This window comes from Coregonus lavaretus, assembly GCF_964263955.1.
Source record: "Coregonus lavaretus genome assembly, chromosome: 25".
NCBI classification, from domain to species: Eukaryota; Metazoa; Chordata; class Actinopteri; order Salmoniformes; family Salmonidae; genus Coregonus; species Coregonus lavaretus.
In genome coordinates this window covers 4,716,421-4,733,816 of record NC_140012.1, presented here as the reverse complement: position 1 = coordinate 4,733,816, position 17,396 = coordinate 4,716,421, and the positions used below count along the sequence as shown (strand labels likewise).

The window sequence follows — 17,396 nt, the reverse complement described above, 5'->3', positions numbered from 1 at the left end:
GGTTTTCATCAAGGATGTCTCTGTACTTTTCTCTGTTCATCTTTCCCTCAATCCTGACTAGTCCCCCAGTCCCTGCCGCTGAAAAACATCCCACAGCATGATGCTGCCACAACCATGCTTTACCGTAAGGATGGTGCCATGTTTCTTCCAGACGTGACCCTTGGTATTCAGGCCAAAGAGTTCAATCTTGGTTTCATCAGACCAGAGAATCTTGTTTCTCATGGTATGAGAGTCTTTAGGTGCCTTTTGGCAAACTCCAAGCGGACTGTCATGTGCCTATTACTGAGGAGTGGCTTCCGTCAGGCCACTCTACCATAAGGCCTGATTGGTGGAGTGCTGCAGACATGGTTGTCCTTCTGGAAGGTTCTCCCATCTCAACAGAGGAACTCTAGTGCTCTGTCAGAGTGACCATTGGATTCTTGGTCACCTCCCTGACCAAGACCCTTCTCCACCGATTGCTCAGTTTGGCCAGGCGGCCAGCTCTAGGAAGAGTCTTGGTGGTTCCAAACTTCTTCCATTTAAGAATGATGGAGGCCACTGTGTTCTTGTGGACCTTCAATGCAGCAGAAATTTTTTGGTACCCTTCCCCAGATCTGTGCCTCGACACAATCCTGTCTCGGAGCTTTACGGACAATTCTTCCTATGTAAATAAGGTATTTCTGTTTTTTATTTTTGATAAATTTGCAAAAATGTCTAAAAACCTGTTTTCGCTTCGTCATTATGGGGTATTGTGTGTAGATTGCTGAGGAAAATGTTTTATTTAATCCATTTTAGAATAAGGCTGTAACGTAACAAAATGTGGAAAAAGTCAAGGGGTCTGAATTCTTTCTGAAGGCACTGTATATATACTTATTTTATTTATTTAGTTAACAAAGTTATGCAACACCCAATTCCCCTGTGTGAAAAAGTAATTGCCCCCTTACACTCAATAACTGGTTGTGCCACCTTTAGCTGCAATGACTGCAACCAAATGCTTCCTGTAGTTGTTGATCAGTCTCTCACATCACTGTGGAGGAATTTTGGCTCACTCTTGTTTATGAAATAAATTAAATAAGTATGTAATTGTTGTGTTATTTGTGTACTCAGGTTCCCTTTATCTAATATTAGGTTTTGGTTGAAGAAAAAATATGCAAAAGTAGAGAAAATTAGAAAAGGGGCAAATACTTTTTCACGGCACTGTACATATAACTAGGAATAAGTGACAGATAATAAACAGTAGCAGCAACATTTCCCGCTCTCACTCTGTCTCCCCTCTCTCTCTCTCCTATTTTTTTCAATCAATTGTTGATTGAAACTCTTAGGCAAAAGCTATTGGATCCGTTCCAATCACATAAATAGGCTGATAGTCCTTGTGACATTGCAGAACCTTGTATCCAAGTTGCTTAATGCTGATCATTTGTCACATATTCCATACACATAAAGCCATATATCAACCTGGAGAAATAAATTGGTTAACCTCTCAGGACTCGGTAAAGCATCTTGCTCCTTTCCCGAACCAGTAAAGCATCTTGTCATGAGCAGCATAAGATTGAAACTGGCCATTTCAGTCCTTAATGAATGACTAGGCACTTTAGCCAAGTTGATAGAACTGCTGTCTTTTGTGTAGGTTTGTGTTTTTAGGTGATAGATTTGAATTTAACCTGTAGCACATGACATGTGGAGTGCTCCACTTTGTAACAAGTCCTCAGTAGTTAGCCGGCGTTTCTGTGTGGTATTCCCTACTAACAGACATTCACACAGCTGTTGTTACTTCAACCACATTTAATGAGACAGTGTCTGCCCCTGTCGAGGAGAACGTGTGGCTTGTGAAAAACGCAGTCGAGGCAGAGAGGAGCAGAGAATTTCTTGCTGAAGCTCAAACTTACCAAGTGTTTTGTAGAGGTCAGCCTGCTATGTCTCTTAGCTGACGACTGGGCTGAGAAGTTTGTGGAATTGGCACATACACTTGTCTTCGAAAGTTCAACAGAGAACAGTCAAGAGGAACAATGTCAGTCAGTGACGTTTCGGTACTGAGCACAGCTTCTTGCTCAGAGCTAGACTAGAGTGGCTATGTGGTGGTTATCTTGAGTTGTTAGCATTAGCGTATGTTTTTACTGTCGGATTATGTTTTGAAAAGCTAACAGATAGTTGCTTGCTAGTAAGTGTGCTTTTCAGGGGGCTGTAGATGTGGAATTAGACCGGCGACCGCACTGTTCCGTCTCTGTTTAACCTACGCGTCTCATCTGCCAGACGTGCTTGATAGCGCCAAACCCCTGGAAGAATCTCCCGGCAGCCCGAGCAGAGTCTTGTGTGGACTGCACCATATTTAGTCATCCACAGGCCGCCACAGACCAATGCTGTCCTCCTCCACCTTAATCTGGGTCTCTCTCCTTTTTTCTCTCCCTTCCTCTACTTCCTCATTTCATCTCTTTTACTTCCCCCTCATCCGCTTTCAATTATTTGTTTTGCTCTATCACTCTGACACTGCACCCCACTTTGTACCCTCTGCCTTTTCGCCCAATCTCTCTCTCTCTCTCTCTCTCTCTCTCTCTCTCTCTCTCTCTCTCTCTCTCTCTCTCTCTCTCTCTCTCTCTCTGTCTCTGTCTCTGTCTCTGTCTCTGTAATGGTCACTGAAGCCCCCCTCCCTCTCTCTATTCTCCCCCCATTTCTCACCTCTCCCCCTCTCTGATGGGCGCAGTGCTGAGGGAAGCTGGACTATGATGCTAATGAGTTGCTAATTCCATCAGCATTCTCCTCCTGTGGGCCTGCCCTGGCTGCCTGGTCTGCCTGTCAGACTTTGATGATGCCTCCAATCCTCCCACCTGCGTGCTCACTTTAGACTCCCCCCTCAGACATGTCCCGTTGATCAATGTTTCTGTCCGGCTCTCCCTGCCAAATAATTTATGAACCAGCCTCGTTCCATTCCTACTCTCCATTTTTCATAACATGGAATTTTATTTCATTATGTGAGGTCTACAGGTTTTTTAGGACTTGAAATGCACACGCAACAAGTCAAGCTGTAGGAAAACTTAGGGACACTCTCCTAAGCTGTACACATTCTCACTCTGACTAGAAAGGAGGTACAGTGAGGTGCAGGATTATCTAAGCCGTGATTGGCTAAGAAAGTGGGTGATTCTAACTACAGGGACAAACTAGCGGTGTATATAGAAATTCTATATCTGAATGCTTGGCCTTTTTAACACCTACAACATTGTTAGGGAATTATAGGTAAACCACTCTCCTATAAATTCACAAGAATGCATGTTTTGCAGCCAAAATAAATCTTAGATAAAGCAGTCGGAACAGAAATTAAAATGGTTTTCTACCTCTCCTGGTAATAATCTTAAAATTCAGATGAGTATGATCCTTCAACATCTCTTTCCATTCTTACCACATGCACGCACATACAGTCCTCCAGCCAGGGGACAGGCCAAATGGTCAAGGCTTAAGCACTTGAGCAGAAAAGAGTGCCCTTCTTTCTCCAGTGTTCAGAGAGTTGCTAGCTGTGAACCCTCTCTAAAAGAAAAGGAACGGAACTGTCGTTTTTCAACTAATTTTAACTCGCTCCGTCTGCCTTCCTCCTCGACTGTAGTGCAAGGCAGTAGCAGGCTTTTGTTTGGATTAGGGAGGAAAAGCCCCTGGTCATATACAGTACATCTCTTCCAACTGTGCACAAACTGGTTGAATCAACCTTGTTTCAATGTAATTTTTCAATGTATTGTGATGTGGAATCTAAGTGGAAAATACATTGGATTTGAAAAAAGTCATCAATGTTGGTTTGAGGGGGGAATTTCAACTACAGGGTTATGTCATTGTAACGAATTTTCAACATAGACAAACCTTGTATAAAATATGTTGAATTTGTACCTTTGAAACAACATCAGATCTTCAATGTTATATCCACTATCAGAAAAAAAACAATATTCTGGGCAGCACCCCCCTACTGGAGAGTTGATCTATCTACAGCTGTCCATTTGGTCTCCCATCCAGGGTTTTAACCAAGCCCAGCTTTGATATTTGTCACTGACAACTACCAATGTGCTATCATGAGAATGATTATTGAGAGATCTCTTAATAACTAAATATAGTCACTGTTGCTATCGAAGTAATTCCAAAGGGTAGGTTTAACAGAGCAAATCAAATGTAACCATACTTTTATAAGTCATATCATAAATTATACTATTTAGGCCTATATAGCATTTGCAAAGTCATCAACAGTTATTGTTTCAATTCAACCCAGGGTTCAATTAAAAATAGACAATACATACAGGCCTAGGGTTTCAAGCATTGGTTGATTTCAAATGTAATCTTCAAGTTAATCATTAATATGTTGGATTTACATTTCCATCTCAACCAACCATCAAAGTTAAAGAATAGGACTAAAACAAATCAAACTTTAAATGCACTTTAAATAAAGTTTGATTTGATTTAGTCCTAGTTTTTCACTTTAATTATTGGTTGAGATGGAGACGTGAATCTAACATATCATTTATTAATTTGTAGACAAACTGGACTTAGCCACACTAAGTCAGTGTCACACACGATGCATCTCCTTCAAATGTTGATATTTGGTTGTCTTGACAACCAAACACAATTCAATATCACTTACACTTTCAATACTGTATATAAATGGCCTATTAACTTGTCGACAAGTTGTCAAATGATATGTTTGATTCACGTCTCCAACTAAACCAAAAACACAACTTAAAGTATAGGATTAAGCCAGTGGCTCAGATTAAACTATACAAGCATTAGATATACTTTAAATGATATTTGGTTGCATTGACAACTAAAAACAATTCAATATTATTTTTGTAATACAGTAAATAGCCTAAAGTTGAAGTTATCTTACAAACTAATGTAATAATATAAAAATGAGTAACACATCCATGGACACATGTTGAGGTTAGCCTACTGTAACAATAAATGTCTTATGTACCGTACAACTTCAATTAAATGCAGTCTCAAATAGCCGCCTGTCCCTTTTTGGCCGGACAACGGCACACATTCAGCAAATAAACGCCTGTTTTAAATAAATGCCAGGTCTAAATTAATTGTTTACGAGGTTACCATGAATTACCATGAATTGTTAAGAGGTTTGTTTGATTTGTTATATTAAATAATTCAGTAATGACTCAGATAAAATGATGGCAATCATCAGTTTTTATCGCCAGTAAGAAACTGCTAGCCATTGGCTGCTAACAGCAGAGAACTGCTAGCTAACTGGCAAGCATAAAAATAAATCAACAACTTCGGGAGTACAGACCCCTAGAAATCGTCTGATCGTCCTCTAGTGGCGAAAGTAAGAACTGACAAATGCACAGTCATAGGAGAATAATAATTATATCAAGGAAAAGTTTATTAACATTTTTTATAGAGGCATACTAACACAAAATAAACGTGACACAGTGAGTAAATGATAACAGATTAGTGCAGGAAATGAAGAAATTGATATAAATGCTAGAAGTGAATGCTTGAATTAAACAATTAACTATGCAAACGAGCAAAAAGGAAATGGATACCTGGCCCAAATAGAAGCCTGTCTCCAATAAGCACCTGTTGTATTCAGTGATTTAAGCAAATAAATGCCCAGGCTATTAATTGAAGTTTTACGGTAATCATAGGAAGTGTGCCTGTTCAAAAAAGCATGCAAAGGTCACAGGTCTGTGGAGATCTTCACAATTGCTATAATAATCTGTGCAGAATCTCGAACAGCATTGATCACTTGCGCTATGTACTTTTAATGTAATATCAACTGCAATCCAGGTCATTTGGTTGTGCTATTAGATGAAGCACAGTCATAACACATAAATACAAAATATCTGACATTGTATTCCCATCTGAACTTTGTTGTGCTTTTAAATGGTTGAACGCGCAGTGATAACACATTTAGATGACAACCAAAAATCAGACATTGTTTTTCCATTGGAGTTTGGTTGCGCTTTTAGATCGTTGAAAACATTTGGGAATTCAATAAACTTCTGGACGACTTTTTGAGTGAGTGAATAAAGGTTAAAATCTCATTGATAAGCGTCTCTGCCAAATATTACCCACATTTCCACATTGAAATGACGTGGTGTTCCCAGTGGATTTTCTCCCTCCCTTTCTCTCTCCGCCCCACATCGCTCTCTATCTCTCACACATCTGAAATCAGGCTGATAAATGCAGAAAATTGCCAATCAAAATAAATGTTCTACCACATGTTATTTTTGCGTAGCCCATTTGATTCTGAGTTCGGACAAGTTTGTATGTGAAAACTATTTCGAAGATGCATACTTTCAGTTATTCCGAACTTACTTCACTACTCTATAAGAGGGATGCTTGTGCAGATCAAATATACAGCTGGAACGCCGATTTAAGCCGTTTACATGTCCTAATAATTCAAAAGATTGCTCAGAAAATCTGGTGTTTTAATCGCCGTATACTTATTTCAATTTTGACCTTACGTGTTTACATGACTAATTCCATACTCTGACTACTGCCATAATCAGTTTAAAATGGAATTATTAGCGTGCATGTAAAAGTACTCACTGACACACTGAGATTTATAGAGACCTTTCACCCCAAACCAATGGCTTTGTTACAGCCAGCTCTGCCAATGGAGCCTTCCAGGAATCTGTCTGTAAAGAACCCATTGTCGCCATCGTAGCCTATATATAGCAGCTACCTTGGTATATGTTCATTGTTTTATGTTCAATAGGCATATAGCGTTGCATTTGCCTAGTGGGAAAATAAATACTATAACGTGTTTAACACTGTGTGCAGCTAGTTATTCCTCTACCGTGCTACTCTGTAAAGCTGGATTGACAACGGCACATTACTTGTTCCTCTTTAGTTCCTTTTTAGGTCAGAGTTTTTTTTTTACCGTTGAATTGAGGGTCGGCTAAGGTCACGTGCGGTTGATGGCTCTGCCTGCATATTTTGAATGGGGGGGATTATGGGGTGACTTCTGCCACGTGCGCCGCTGAAGCATGACCAGAATGCCTCGCCACGACCTGAATGGAGGTGCTGAAAGAGTGGCGCCATTGAAATTCAGGACGCAGTCACTCCAATCCAGCCCCTAATGTCTCTCTTTATATAGTTATTCTCTTTCTCCTTCTCTTACTCTCTCTTCCCCCATCTCTCTCTTCTCTTTCCATCTCTCACTCTCTCACTCCCTCTCCTCTCTCGCTCTCTCTCTTTCTCTCTTTTGCAGGGTTTTAGTTAATGAAAACATTCCATTACTCATCATAAGGTTCTGAGGTGTTTTGAATTGTCACAAACTTGATATTTAGCTCAAATGAGCAAGCTTGCGCATATAGTAGGGTTGAATTGACGACAATAAGATGACTGGATGTGTTTGGGAACAGTTACTGAACTGTGAATATTTTCAACAATAAGCAGGTGTTGTTGCTTGTTGCATTGAATCCTTTTATGGCAACAATGGCACTGATCTCTTTCTTGCTTTTCTCTCTCTTGTCTCTCTGTTTCACAGGACAGGCTGCGGTGGTCACGGTCACCCTAAAGGAAGGGTCTGTGAGCTGGGATTCTCTCCTTCCACTCCCCCTCACACACACACACACTCCCTCGCATAGACACTCTGCAGGATGAGGGAAGCCTGGAGGTGCCTGCTGGGGCTGTGCCTCCTGGCATGCTCCGCCTCCGCCGCCTCCCAACACGGTGCCGCCAACCCCTTTGCTGGGCAACAGATGCCCCCAGACCCCTGCTACGACGATGCGGGCGCCGCACGCCGCTGTATCCCCGAGTTCATCAATGCCGCCTTTGGCAAGGAGGTGGCAGTGTCTAGCGTGTGTGGCCGGCCGACACCGTCGCGCTATTGTAGCGTGGTGGAGCGCGGTGAGGAGCGGCCCTCAGTGCGCACCTGCCAGATCTGCGATGCAGCGGACCCGTGGCGTGCCCACCCGCCCTCCTACCTCACCGACCTCAACTCGGCCAACAACCTCACCTGCTGGCAGTCGGAGAACCTGCACACCTCGCCACACAACGTCACCCTCACCCTGTCACTGGGAAAGACGTTTGAAATCACCTACGTCAGCCTGCAGTTCTGCTCGCCCCGCCCCGAGTCACTGGCCGTCTACAAGAGCATGGACTACGGCAAGAGCTGGACGCCTTACCAGTACTATTCGTCCCAGTGCCGGCGCATGTACAACCGGCCCAACAAGGCGGCCATCACCAAGCAGAACGAGCAGGAGGCCCTTTGCACCGACGGCCACACTGACCTCTACCCCCTCTCCGGAGGGCTCATTGCCTTCAGCACTCTGGATGGGCGGCCCTCCGGGAAGGACTTTGACAACAGCCCTGTGCTCCAAGACTGGGTATCAGTCACTGACATCCGCGTGGTCTTCAGCCGGCCCCAGCTGCCCCGCGATTTAGGGGCAGGAGGAGGGGGGGGGATAGGCGGGGGAGGCCGGCCGGACGAGGACCCAATGGTACCGTCCACATCTCTGCCGGCGTACTTCTACGCGGTGGGGGACTTCCAGGTGGGCGGGAGGTGTAAGTGCAACGGGCACGCCTCACGCTGCCTCAAGGACAAGGAGGGCAAGCTGGTGTGCGACTGCAAGCACAACACAGAGGGGCCCGAGTGCGACCGCTGCAAGCCCTTCCACTACGACCGGCCGTGGCAGAGGGCCAGCGCCCGTGAGGCCAACGAGTGTTTACGTGAGTCCCAGCTCTAATCAGCATTTTCTATCGGTTTTGATTGATCTTTTCGATTCTGTGTATTTCTACTCTTTTCACTGTCTTATTTTGCATTATTTATTTTTGGGATCAATTCTTTACTGTTGACCCTTGTTGGTTAGCAGGTATGTGCACAGTAAATAGACATAGTAATTCATAATATAGTAGCATTCATAATGTTAGTATGGTTTTACAAAAGAGATACAGCGAGAGATGCCATCAGCTTTGCACGCTTAAATCAGTGACATTGGTACACAAAGGCAGATCTGACTCGGTATCTCAATGCCAATGACATCCGCGTGCTTGTACAGTGCCTTCGGAAAGTATTCAGACCCCTTGACTTTTTCAAAATTTTTATGTTACAGCATTATTCTAAAATGGATTAAATAAAACATTTTCCTCAGCAATCTACACACAATACCCCATAATGACAAAGTGAAAACAGGTTTTTAGAAATGTTTGCAAATGTATTACAAATTAAAAACATAAATACCTTATTTACATAAGTATTCAGACCCTTTGCAATGAGACTCGATATTGAGCTCAGGTGCATCCTGTTTCCATTGATCATCCTTGAGATGTTTCTACAACTTGATTGGAGTCCACCTTTGGTAAATTCAATTGATTGGGCATGATTTGGAAAGGCACACACCTGTCTATATAAGGTCCCACAGTTGACAGTGCATGTCAGAGCAAAAACCAAGCCATGAGGTCGAAGGAATTGTCCGTAGAGCTCCGAGACAGGATTGTGTCGAGGCACAGATCTGAAGAAGGGTACCAAAACATTTCGGCAGCATTGAAGGTCCCCAAGAACACAGTGGCCTCCATCATTCTTAAATGGAAGAAGTTCAGAACCACCAAGACTCTTCCTAGAGCTGGCCGCCTAGCCAAACTGAGCAATCGGGGGAGAAGGGCCTTGGACAGGGAGGTGACCAAGACCCAATGGTCACTCTGACAGAGCTCTAGAGTTCCTCTGTGGAGATGGGAGAACCTTCCAGAAGGACAACCATCTCTGCAGCACTCCACCAATCAGGCCTTTATGGGAGTGGCCAGACGGAAGCCACTCCTCAGTAAAAGGCACATGACAGCCCGCTTGGAGTTTGCCAAAAGGGACCTAAAGACTCTCGGACCATGAGAAACAAGATTCTCTGGTCTGATTAAACCAAGATTGAACTGAATGCCAAGCGTCACATCTGGAGGAAACCTGGCACCATCCCTACGGTGAAGCATGGTGGTGGCAGCATCATGCTGTGGGGATGTTTTTCAGCGGCAGGGACTGGGAGACTAGTCAGGATCAAGGGAAAGATGAACGGCACAAAGTACAGAGAGATTCTTGATGAAAACCTGCTCCAGAGTGCTCAGGACCTCAGACTGGGGCGAAGGTTCACCTTCCAACAGGACAACAACCCTAAGCACACAGCCAAGACAACGCAGGAGTGGCTTCGGGACAAGTCTCTGAATGTCCTTGAGTGGCCCAGCCAGATCCCGGACATGAACCCGATCAAACATCTCTGGAGAGATCTGAAAATAGCTGTGTAGCAACGCTCCCCATCCAACCTGACAGAGCTTGAGAGGATCTGCAGAAAGGAATGAGAGAAACTCCCCGAATACAGGTGTGTCAATCTTGTATCATCATACCCAAGAAGACTCGAGGCTGTAATCTACTTCAACAAAGTACTTAGTAAAGAGTCTGAATACTTATGTAAATGTCATTTTTCAGTTTATTTGTATTACGTTTGCAAAAATTTCTAAAAACCTGTTTTTGCTTTAATTATTGTGTATAGATTGTTAAGGAAAACCTTTTTTAAATCAATTTTAGAATAAGGTTGTAACGTAACAAAATGTGGAAAAAATTCAAGGAGTCTGAATACTTTCCGAATGTACTGTGTATGCTAGTGTCAACAATATGTGTTATATACATATATTATGTATTGACAGTAAAGTATATGGATATACACAAAAGGGGAGAAAATAAATATAATAATAATTAAAGAATGAGGTTTTGTTAATGGAGAACTCCACCCACCAGGACCCCTAGCAGAGTTGGCTACCTACAGAATATATTTATTTAGCATTGTTTAATGTTTAGATACATTTATTTAATCCCACCTCATAACTATAAATGTATTATTTATTAGAATATGGCAATGTTAAACAATTTATACACACACACCCATACACATTCTTACAATGACTGTAAGCATGGATGGGAATTCTTCAGTACTCGTGCAGTTTTAACAGAGGAAATTTTGTTCAGTACTCATGCAGTTTTAACAGAGGAAATTTTGTTCAGTACTCATGCAGTTTTAACAGAGGAAGTTTTGTTCAGTACTCATGCAGTTTTAACAGAGGAAGTTTTGTGGTGGTCTATTGATTGGATTTACCATACATAGGTGTCTTGAAAAGTACAAATCGTTATAGAAACATAATTCAATGGTCTGGTCTGTGCGAATACTCATCAATTCAATTGCCACCATGTTGAAGGGACCATGCAAATTTTATGAGAGTGGGAGTGTCTACTCTCTTCATTATCTTCCTACACTGAGTGGACAAAACATTAGGAACACCTGCTCTTTCCATGACAAAGACTGACCAGGTGAATCCAGGTGAAAGTTATGATCCCTTATTGATGTGACCTGTTAAATCCACTTCAATCAGTGTAGATGAAGGGGAGGAGACAGGTAAAAACAATGATTTTTAAGCCTTGAGATAACTGAGACATGGATTGTTTTTGTGTGCCATTGAGGGTGAATGGATAAGACAAAAGATTGAAGTGCCTTTTGAACGGGGTATGGTAGTAGGAGCCAGGCACATTGGTTTGAGTGTGTCAAGAACTGCAACGCTGCTGGGTTTTTCACGCTCAACAGTTTCCCGTGTGCATAAAGAATGGTCCACCACCCAAAGGACATCCAGCCAACTTGACACAACTGTCTGAAGCATTGGCGTCAACATGGGCCAGCATCCGTATGGAACACTTTCGACACCTTGTAGAGTCCATGCCCCAACAAATTGAGGCTGTTCTGAGGGCAAAAGGGGATGCAACTCAATATTAGGAAGGTGTTCCTAATGTTTTGTACACTGTGTATATCCAGATCTCTCTCTCTCTCTCTCTCTCTCTCTCTCTCTCTCTCTCTCTCTCTCTCTCTCTCTCTCTCTCTCTCTCTCTCTCTCTCTCTCTCTCTCTCTCTCTCTCTCTCTCTCTCTCTCTCTCTCTCTCTCTCTCTCTCTCTCTCTCTCTCTCTCTCTAGAAAATAAAATGAGGAGTGAAGAACTAGATTTTACTGTGTGTGTGCTGCCTGAAAAAACCAGATGACTTGCTGTTGACACAGTTAAAGGTGAGGGTGAAATGTTCTTGTGGAGTTGCATAATGCCAAACGCCATATGCAACCCATCCCCAACCCTACATTGCTCAACAGACTTTACAGTACACTGAAACGCAGCAGCAGTATTTGTGATTTCTGTTTCATTAGCTCTATAAACAGGACTCCTCTACACTCAACCCAACATGTTTTCTGCACTCCCCTATGAAAATTAAACACGCTCCCTCACGAACAAGTCTAAACAGTGAATGACAACAGCTCGAGTTGTTGGCGCACCACGGCGGCTAAGTCATCCAAGAATGTGATTTGGCAGTGATTGCCCTTACCTCAAGACATGTATAAAAAAAACACCATCCAGACACTCTCTGACAGCTTGCCAAGTGAAATTGCAGTAATTTTTGTGACCTTGTTGATGTTAACAGATTACATTTTATGGGATTACTGTGTCATATGATCAAGTGAATGTGGATTTTGATATGTAAAAAAAAAAACATATGTATAGTAGCATTTCTCTTAAAAGGAACATTACATTATACACGATATATACAAAAGTATGTGGACACCCCTTCAAATTAGTTGATTCCGTTATTTCAGCCACACCCATTGCTGACAGGTGTATAAATTCGAGCACACAGCCATGCAATCTCCATAGGCAGTAGAATGGCCTTACTGAAGAGCTCAGTGACTTTCAACGTGGCACCGTCATAGGATGCCACCTTTCCAACAAGTCAGTTCGTCAAATCTCTGGCCTGCTAGAGCTGCCCCGGTCAACTGTAAGTGCTGTTATTGTGAAATGGAAAACTTTAGGAGCAACAACTGCTCAGCCGCAAAGTGGTAGGCCACACAAGCTCACAGAATGGGACCGTCGAGTGCTGAAGCGCGTAGAGCGTAGAAATCATCTGTCCTCGGTTGCAACACTCCCTACCGAGTTCCAAACTGCCTCTGGAAGCAACGTCAGCACAAGAACTGTACTTCGGGAGCTTCATGAAATGGGTTTGCATGGCCGAGCAGCTGCACACAAGCCTAAGATCACCATGTGCAATGCCAAGCGTCGGCTGGAGTGGTGTAAAGCTCGCCGCCGTTGGACTCTGGAGCAGTGGAAACGCATTCTCTGGAGTGATAAATCACACTTCACCATCTGGCAGTCCGACGGACAAATCTGGGTTTGGCGGATGCCCGGAGTACGCTACCTGCCTAAATCCATAGTGCCAACTGTAAAGTTTGGTGGAGAAGGAATAATGGCCTGGGGCTGTTTTTCATGGTTCGGGCTAGGCCCCTTAGTTCCAGTGAAGGGAAATCTTAACGCTACAGCATACAATGACATTCTTATATATGTATTTTTTTTTCTTACCCCTTTTTCTCCCCAATTTCGTGATATCCAACTGGTAATTACAGTCTTGTCCCATCGCTGCAACTCCCTTACGGTCTCGGGAGAGGCGAAGGTCGAGAGCCATGCGTCCTCCGAAACACGACCCTGCCAAGCCGCACTGCTTCTTGACACACTGCTCGCTTAACCCGGAAGCCAGCCGCACCAATGTGTCGGAGGGAACACCTTCCAACTTTACAGTGACAGAAGTCAGCTTGCAGGCGCCCGGCCCACCACAATGAGTCGCTAGAGCGCGATGGGACAAGGAAATCCCGGCCGGCCAAACCCTCCCCTAACCCGGACAACGCTGGGCCAATTGTGCGCCGCCTCATGGGTCTCCCGGTCACGGCCGGCTGTGACACAGCCTGGGATCAAACCCATACAATTACATTCTAGACGATTCTGTACTTCCAGCTTTGTGGCAACAGTTTGGGGAAGGCCCTTTCCTGTTTCAGCATGACAATGCCCCCATGCACAAAGCGAGGTCCATACAGAAATGGTTTGTCGAGATCGGTGTGGAAGAACTTGACTGGCCTGCACAGAGCCCTGACCTCAACCCAATCGAACACTTTTGGGATTAACTGGAATGCCGACTACGGGCCTAATCGCCCAACATCAGTGCCTGACCTCACTAATGCTCTTGTGGCTGAATGGAAGCAAGTCCCTGCAGCAATGTTCCAACATCTAGTGGAAAGCCTTCCAGAAGAGTGGAGGCTGTTATAGCAGCAAAGGGGGGACCAACTCCATATGAATGCCCATGATTCTGGAATGAGATGTTCGACAGGCAGGTGTCCACAGACTTTTGGTCATGTAGTGTATTTCACAAACATTCTACAAGTAGTTCTGTTACAGTGTGCCAGAGGCTCAACCAAATTCAGGTCAATTCTGCTTGTCATAAAAATGTGTAGACGTTCAAAAATAACACTGTATCAGAATCCACTGTCCCGCTTTAAACCTTTCCCCGTAGCTAAATAAAATTACAAGCGATTAAAGAAAAAAACAGAAGTAGAACAATGAAAAACAATGTATATTTTTCTAAAATGTTTTTCTAAAATGGCCTGAAATCATATTTAGCATTGAGCAGTGCCAGATCTGCTTAATGGGGAGAGAGAGTGACAGGGCCAGGGGAACAGAGCCGGGGCCATTGCAGTGCTGGGCCAAGAAGTGGGTCTCTTTCTATTTCCCCCCTACTCTGTACCCTGACCCCCCCCCCCCCCCCCCCTCCCAGAACCTCAACCCTGTCCCACTTCATACCCAAAGCTCTCCGTTGTGTCTCAATTGGCACATTGTTAAGAAGCCGGGGTTCCCCAGATGTCACCGGAGCCGCCCTCTGGGCCGGGGGCATTGGGGCTAGGGGCGCGTTTGGGGGGCGGGCTTAGGTGATGATCCTCTGTAGGGTGATGACAAGGTTAAGCTGATGGGGAGATGCCCCAGGGGATACTGGGTTTAGAGGGGAGTTCAAGAAGGGGAATGGGGTGTCAGGAGCAGGTGGGCAGAAAGAGAGACTGACCAACAGACCATGAAGTAATTATGTTTTATTATATTCAAACAAAAAGTATTTTTTGCCATTGATACCATTTGAAACCAGCACAGCTCTGTTGCTGAAGAGAAAACGCGCCTTAGTTTTTGTGACACATCGTGCCCCATAGCGTTTATAACTGCTTTGAGATTATTAAAAGATACTTTTAATCCACTTCCAGGTTCTGAACTGAATCAGTAATTTGTACTGTGGTGTGAGCCAAGCCGAGCTGTCTCTCTAGTCCTGTTTGAGTGTTCACGGGTTTCGCTAATGTTTGACATGCGCCTTGCCAAGATTACTGTCTGGGCTTTTGTCAGGCCCAGGAACCATCTTCAGACACAAACCAGCACACACAAGCTCCCCGTCCGGCCTGGCGCCCCGCTGTGAATCCTGCCCACAAACATGAGCCTGAGCAGTTTGCATTAAGAAGCCCATGTAGGAGTTCTTGAGAGGGCCTGTTCTTCTAAAATAGACATAATGGAAAGATTGTCTGATCTCACTAGTGTCTGAGCCAAAAGATAAAATGTGGCTGGGAACAGGTGAATAACAAGTGTTAATGCGATAGGGATGGTGCGTTGGCATTGGTGTGACAGTGCTGATGCTGTTATGGCTGTGGCATGCTGGTAGTACAGAGTTACAAAGATGTATTACTGAGATGATATGGTGGTATGAGAGCCTGACTGGCACGTTATAGTATAACAGTATGATGCAACAGCTTGTAAAGACTGTTTAATCTGACTTTGATATTTTTTTTCCGGACAGAACAGTTTGGTGCTGGCTGTTGACTCTCAACGATAAAAGCCTTGCGTTCCAATTTTTTTGTATTTGTTTCGCAATGTTGGCGGTAGGTGCACTTGATTCAACAGCCCTAGCACCGGGAAGGTTGAAGTGTTCCCATTTTGAACCATTTCATGTGCCTGAAGGTAGAACTCCACCTACCCAGCAGGCCCAGAAAGCAAATCAAGTGCACCTATATGCCTACCGCTGGCATATCAGATAGCTCACATCACCGTGTCTGCAAGTTTCCTCAAGCCATAGACTGTAAAAGGAAGCCTCGTACAGACAGCAAAGTTGATACTGTGAGATATCAAAATGTTTAAAACCCTGACTAGAGAGAGACTCAACGAATACAGCAAAGAGCTGCTGTTTTATGAGTAAGTTCTTACTGTCAACCATTTGTGCAACACTTTTATAAAGTGCATTAAAATGTGCGTTCTCCCTACTTCCACTCACGCTACCACCAGCACTGCAGCTGCAATGAATGACTATAGCAAAGTGTTCCGATAAGCATTCGTTATTATTAGCGGCTTGTTTCTTTTTTAATATCAAGGAATATTTCACTTCCTCTGGTCATAGGAGTAACAACATGAATTGGTGCATGAGGCAGAAATAATGCAGTGCGACTTGAGTTTAGCCATCAGCTGGAAGACTGTTTCCCCTTTTCTCAGCGGAGGGATGATGAGTCGGGTGAAAGGCAGCTTCACAGCTGCTCCCTCTCTCCCCTCAGACTGACCATCAGATGCAGGCCATCAAAAAAAAAAAAAAAAAGAATACTATGCTCACAGCTGTGCCTCACAAGTAATACAACACATTATCTATTACCAGTGTGATTATACCTAAATGTTTTTCATATAATTTCAAAATGGCCTGAGAAGAACAACATTGGCAGGGCAATTCAAGCATAGCCAATATGCAGTAATAATGTATTGGGCCTATAGCCTACTGCACAAACATCATTACTACAGAACTGTTTTTAATTGGTTAATGTTGCATAATCTTACGTTTCAAATCTGAGCGGTAGATCTCGGCTTGCATTTTGACTCAGAAAAGGTTGGTGACCACTGGTGTAGACTATAGTCTACAGACCATACATTTACATTTTGGTCATTTAGCAGACGCTCTTATCCAGAGCAACTTACAGTTAGTGAGTGCATACATTTTCATACTGGCCCTCTGTGGGAATTGAACCCACAACCCTGGCGTTGCAAAAGCCATTCACTACCAACTGAGCTACACGGGACCATACCTGGGTTGTGCTAGGCTTGGCCCTCTGTTAGCCAGACGTCCTACGATGGGAATCGCTGTACAGGCCAGACCTGACCAGATCTAATGGACCAGACAGGCCGTGACTGGACACTAGGAAGATGAAACGCATGAACTGAGCATTAAACACATTACTTCAACAATATGCCTAGCGTTTGTCTGAAAGCAGGTCAGAAAAATGTGTCTGTAGCCACTACTGGTCAAAGGATTTAGAACACCTACTCATTCAAAAGTGTTTCTTTATTTTTACTATTTTCTACATTGTAGAATAACAGTGAAGACATCAAAACTATGAAATAACACATATGGAATCATGTAGTAACCCAAAAAGTGTTAAACAAATCAAAATATATTTATACTTCAAATAGCCACCCTTTGCCTTGATGACAGCTTTGCACACTCTTGGCATTCTTTCAACCAGCTTCATGAGGTAGTCACCTGGAATGCATTTCAATTAACAGTGTGCCTTCTTAAAAGTTAATTTGTGGAATTT

The 17,396-nt window shown here is 43.7% G+C and overlaps 1 protein-coding gene across 1 annotated transcript in view; it reads left to right on the top strand.

The window, feature by feature from the left end:
- Positions 1–7,565: 7,565 nt before the first annotated feature.
- ntn2 (netrin 2) overlaps positions 7,566–17,396 on the top strand; it is a gene marked incomplete at both ends in the record, with an annotated part of 61,490 nt that continues 51,659 nt past the window's right edge. The window contains one exon of the mRNA XM_084141731.1: positions 7,566–8,637. Coding sequence (XP_083997857.1) covers positions 7,566–8,637 — 1,072 coding nt within the window. The remainder of the gene's footprint in view (positions 8,638–17,396) is intronic.